Source organism: Sinocyclocheilus anshuiensis, unplaced genomic scaffold (assembly GCF_001515605.1).
Source record: "Sinocyclocheilus anshuiensis isolate Anshui unplaced genomic scaffold, SAMN03320099.WGS_v1.1 scaffold36, whole genome shotgun sequence".
NCBI classification, from domain to species: Eukaryota; Metazoa; Chordata; class Actinopteri; order Cypriniformes; family Cyprinidae; genus Sinocyclocheilus; species Sinocyclocheilus anshuiensis.
This window is the reverse complement of record NW_015554072.1, coordinates 561,283-566,490: the sequence shown is the minus strand read 5'-3', so window position 1 is coordinate 566,490 and position 5,208 is coordinate 561,283. Positions and strand designations below refer to the sequence as shown.

General features: G+C 33.5%; 2 protein-coding genes across 2 annotated transcripts in view; both read left to right on the top strand.

The window, feature by feature from the left end:
* LOC107668746 (stromal cell-derived factor 2-like) overlaps positions 1 to 1,824 on the top strand; it is a 2,793-nt gene extending 969 nt beyond the window's left edge. The window contains exons 2-3 of the mRNA XM_016460724.1: positions 696 to 892; positions 996 to 1,824. Coding sequence (XP_016316210.1) covers positions 696 to 892; positions 996 to 1,274 — 476 coding nt within the window. The 3' untranslated portion in view covers positions 1,275 to 1,824. The remainder of the gene's footprint in view (positions 1 to 695; positions 893 to 995) is intronic.
* Positions 1,825 to 1,975: 151 nt separating this feature from the next.
* LOC107668725 (stromal cell-derived factor 2-like protein 1) lies at positions 1,976 to 2,628 on the top strand (the record flags this gene model as incomplete). Its single annotated transcript, XM_016460699.1, has 2 exons — positions 1,976 to 2,125; positions 2,229 to 2,628. Coding segments are annotated over 2 exons (429 nt in total), but the record flags the coding sequence as incomplete, so codon positions are not given.
* Between the last annotated feature and the right edge of the window lie 2,580 nt (positions 2,629 to 5,208).

Here is a 5,208-nt window from a genome sequence, read left to right as displayed (position 1 = left end):
TTGTGGTTATTTTTAATAATAATAATAATAATAATAATAATAAAATTATATTTAACTCAGTGTAACCAGACATTTTAGCAGTTCTTTAGGTAAAAAATGTTTGTACAATTATCTGTATGTCTACACAAAAACTAAAGAAAATAATTCCAGTCTGAATAAAAAAAAATAAATAAAAGAAATTACTACTCATAATAATAATGTCATAATGATGAGTGATATTTAACTTGGTTATCCAGATTTTTTTTAGGTGTTGCTTAGCTAAAATATTTGTATAATTATCTGTATGTGTCTATACAGAAACTGACCAAAATAACTTAATATGAAACTAAATAATACCCAGAACACCATGAATAATAAACAACATTAGAAATAATTAATAATAATAACTAAAATGGATATTTCACACATTGGATCCAGATATTTTAGCAGTTCTTTAGGGAAAATGTTTGTGTAATTGATTTTTGATATGATGCCATTAATATAACTATAACTAATTATGATAATATTAAATCATTACAAATATTTCTAAATATTTAGATTTTTTTTTTTATAAAATGTACTATGGGATGTTAAGGTATTGTAATATTCTTTGAGTACTTTGGAGTACTATCTAAATACAGTAGTAAATGAATATGAGGTTGAAGATGATCTACATGTATGCTCAAATTAAACATTGTTTACACGATACCCTGCAGGAAGTGGCCAGCAATCAGTAACAGGCGTGGATTTGGCCGATGATGCCAACAGCTACTGGCGTATCCGTGGGAAACCAGACAAAGTTTGTCAGCGCGGGGAGCCTATTCGATGCGGACAGGCCATCCGAATTACACACATGAAGACCGGACGCAACCTACACTCACATCACTTTAGCTCCCCACTGTCTAACCACCAAGTAGATCCACACAACACTCTTCTATCTTAACCTACATGTTCAGGTGACTGTAACTGGCTGGATTTGAATTATATCATCGTGCTGATTTGTTTTATGTTTGTAGGAAGTGAGTGCGTTTGGCGAAAACGGAGAAGGAGATTATTTAGACGTATGGAGCGTGCAGTGCAGTGCAACGTACTGGGAACGTGATGACGTGGTGCGATTCAAACATGACGCCACTGAGGTTTTCCTCAGTGTAACCGGAGAGCAGTACGGTCAACCAATCAGAGGCCAGCGTGAGGTCCATGGAATGCCTTCATCCAATCAGCATAACTACTGGAAGGTGATGGAGGGGGTTTTTATTCAGCCCAGCAGTGATCCAGTGCGCCACGACGAGCTCTGATGATGCTGAGAACTCCACTCACACATGCTGTGAAACCCTCTCTATATATATATATATAAACCTTCAGCTTCAATAAAGTTTTACATTTATTGGTCAAACAATTTTTGAGACAAAAGTCACCCACAAAATGAACATCACAGACAAAAAGGCAAAAAGGTTTGTTTTACAAGAATGTGTTTGTACATAAGGGAATAAAATGACATTACAAACCAGGATTTTATGCTTCAAAACTGAGTATTTTGTATTATTTATATTTAGATTGGATTACTACTGGAACAAATGGCATTGTACTATAAAATAGTGCTTTTGCACCTGTGAAATCCTGTAATCTTTCTGAATTCAGTGGGGGAAAAATATGAAATGACTGTTTCTGTTACTGTAATTCCCAATAGTTGTTTTCCACCTCATACTGTATATGACCCAATATGTACATAATTTGATGAAACCATAAATAAAGTTTTTTGAAAACATACTGTGGGTAATTTTTATTTGAGTTGGAACAACTAATATGTTTTAAAGAACCATATAATTAAACAATTATGAACAAGCAGATACATTGTTGTGATGCCCAATTTCTGAATCCAAGTCAATAAATACTCCACGCTATCTAGACTTTATTAAAGATTACTCTAAAATTACAAATGCAATCACCTTGTCACAGTGATTATTTATGCTCATCTCACTTTTCTGGAAAATGAACCAACAGCTACTGGCGTATCCGTGGGAAACCAGACAAAGTTTGTCAGCGCGGGGAGCCTATTCGATGCGGACAGGCCATCCGAATTACACACATGAAGACCGGACGCAACCTACACTCACATCACTTTAGCTCCCCACTGTCTAACCACCAAGTAGATCCACACAACACTCTTCTATCTTAACCTACATGTTCAGGTGACTGTAACTGGCTGGATTTGAATTATATCATCGTGCTGATTTGTTTTATGTTTGTAGGAAGTGAGTGCGTTTGGCGAAAACGGAGAAGGAGATTATTTAGACGTATGGAGCGTGCAGTGCAGTGCAACGTACTGGGAACGTGATGACGTGGTGCGATTCAAACATGACGCCACTGAGGTTTTCCTCAGTGTAACCGGAGAGCAGTACGGTCAACCAATCAGAGGCCAGCGTGAGGTCCATGGAATGCCTTCATCCAATCAGCATAACTACTGGAAGGTGATGGAGGGGGTTTTTATTCAGCCCAGCAGTGATCCAGTGCGCCACGACGAGCTCTGATGATGCTGAGAACTCCACTCACACATGCTGTGAAACCCTCTCTCTATATATATATAAACCTTCAGCTTCAATAAAGTTTTACATTTATTGGTCAAACAATTTTTGAGACAAAAGTCACCCACAAAATGAACATCACAGACAAAAAGGCAAAAAGGTTTGTTTTACAAGAATGTGTTTGTACATAAGGGAATAAAATGACATTACAAACCAGGATTTTATGCTTCAAAACTGAGTATTTTGTATTATTTATATTTAGATTGGATTACTACTGGAACAAATGGCATTGTACTATAAAATAGTGCTTTTGCACCTGTGAAATCCTGTAATCTTTCTGAATTCAGTGGGGGAAAAATATGAAATGACTGTTTCTGTTACTGTAATTCCCAATAGTTGTTTTCCACCTCATACTGTATATGACCCAATATGTACATAATTTGATGAAACCATAAATAAAGTTTTTTGAAAACATACTGTGGGTAATTTTTATTTGAGTTGGAACAACTAATATGTTTTAAAGAACCATATAATTAAACAATTATGAACAAGCAGATACATTGTTGTGATGCCCAATTTCTGAATCCAAGTCAAAAAATACTCCACGCTATCTAGACTTTATTAAAGATTACTCTAAAATTACAAATGCAATCACCTTGTCACAGTGATTATTTCTGCTCATCTCACTTTTCTGGAAAATGAAAGATGACACACAGCATCCAAATGGGGGCAGCATTTAGCTACTGTTTGGCACATACTGCATGAACATTGAAAAGAAAGAAATATCACTGAAATGTGTGACTAGGACTGTAAACAATATGTGTAATAATACACAGTGACGGAAGGACAGTGAGGACAAATCACTAACCGTTACATATTGGAATAATGAAACGCTGAACATCGATATTACCAAACGAAAACAGCTGTTTTTAAGAATATATTTTGTTAAACGTACAGTTAATTCTTACAGTTTGTTAATAAAACAAACAAACAGCTTACTAACTATCTAATGCTTTATTGTTTATATATTTACTGTTTATATAAATATGTTTTGAGACTTTTTTTAACCCTAACCAGGTTGGTTTTAATAAAATCTTTACAAAAATTCACCATGGTAAAGCACAGTTTCCGCCGAAATATTGTTATTACAATAAACCTGTCATTAAATTTAAACAAAATGAAAGATTCTGCTCACGCAGTTTAAATCAGATGTCATATTAATTTATTATGGTTTTACTGTAGTATTCACTGAATGAAAACAGTTAAAGTGGGATACTTTCTAATAAGTTGTTCCAAATGGTTTAGCCTCGTAGATATGACACAATGTAACAGCAACGGCAACACGCAAACAGGAAGAAATATTAAAAATAACTTAAAATACTTCCCCGAACACGTAGATCACTGATTTTACTAAATAAGTTATTAGATGTACATTTTCAAATTGCACTGTTTGAACTTCCTTACTGATACCGTGATTCTATCATTCTCATTATATTTTACTGTTTGTAAACTTTGATATTTAACCTCTAAACTGTCACCCGTCCCCTCTGTGGGATGCCTACACTTTAAAAAAAATTCTGTAGTTTTTACAAAATAATTTTGGCAGCTGTGGTTGCCGGAATAATTTTGTAAAAAATACAGAAAAACTGTAAACACATTTACGGCCAAAAACTGTACATTTTACAGTACAAAACTGTAATTTACAAACAAGAACATTTGAATGTAAACCAGTAAATTCAACAATGCACACTCCTATTAAAATCTGTTTTGTACCTTTAACATACTGACAACCACCATAATAATGCAGGTGGTAAAAGAGAAAGCCACATGAAGAATCAAACCTCATCACAAGTAGCTTCGCCACAAGCAGAAGTATATATTGATATATAGAAGGTGCACAGTCATTCATGCAAACACAAAACACCATCATGGTAACACACATGATACTTAAATAATGCATTAAACTTTCATTAAACAACAGAAGATGTAACATAAAGCCCAAATATACATAACTAATAACAAAAACTATTAAAAAACATGATTATTTAAACTAAATACTTTCAAATGTGGAGTGCCACGCAGGGAATTCTGGGAATATCAGTTTACAGTTTTTGACTGTAAATTATACATTGATTTGTTATTTTTACTTCTAAAAACTGTCAAATTAACAGCATTTTACTGTAAAATTACATGAAATGTCTGGTTAGATATTTTACAGTTTTTCCCTGTATATAGTACGGGAACTTACTGTTAACCTATTAACAGTTTTTTTGCGTAGCGTTTTTACAAAATTTTACAGTTAAAATTACACTTATTTTTTACAGTGTATGTTTACTTCACTATATTACAATTACATCCTAATCTAATCATGACAAACTATATATCGTTGGAAAGGTCTAAGACTCCTAAATAGATATTTTACCAATGTTTTTGTTAAATTATGTAGGAAAATAGATTAATTTTTGACAAGAGTGCACCTCAAAAATCTACATCATAACAGGAGTTCTGACCTTTGTCACAAAAAGTCTTCTTTGTTGCCTTTTTCTCTATCACACTTTAGAAATCATCAGAAATTATATATCAATTGAAAACTTCAAATCTCAAAATTCATCCTTTGAAACCCATTTTAAAATCAAACATTGCATTACCATGAAAATGGTACATCAATATCATGTTACAAAATGTTTTCGTTCATGAATTATAAAAA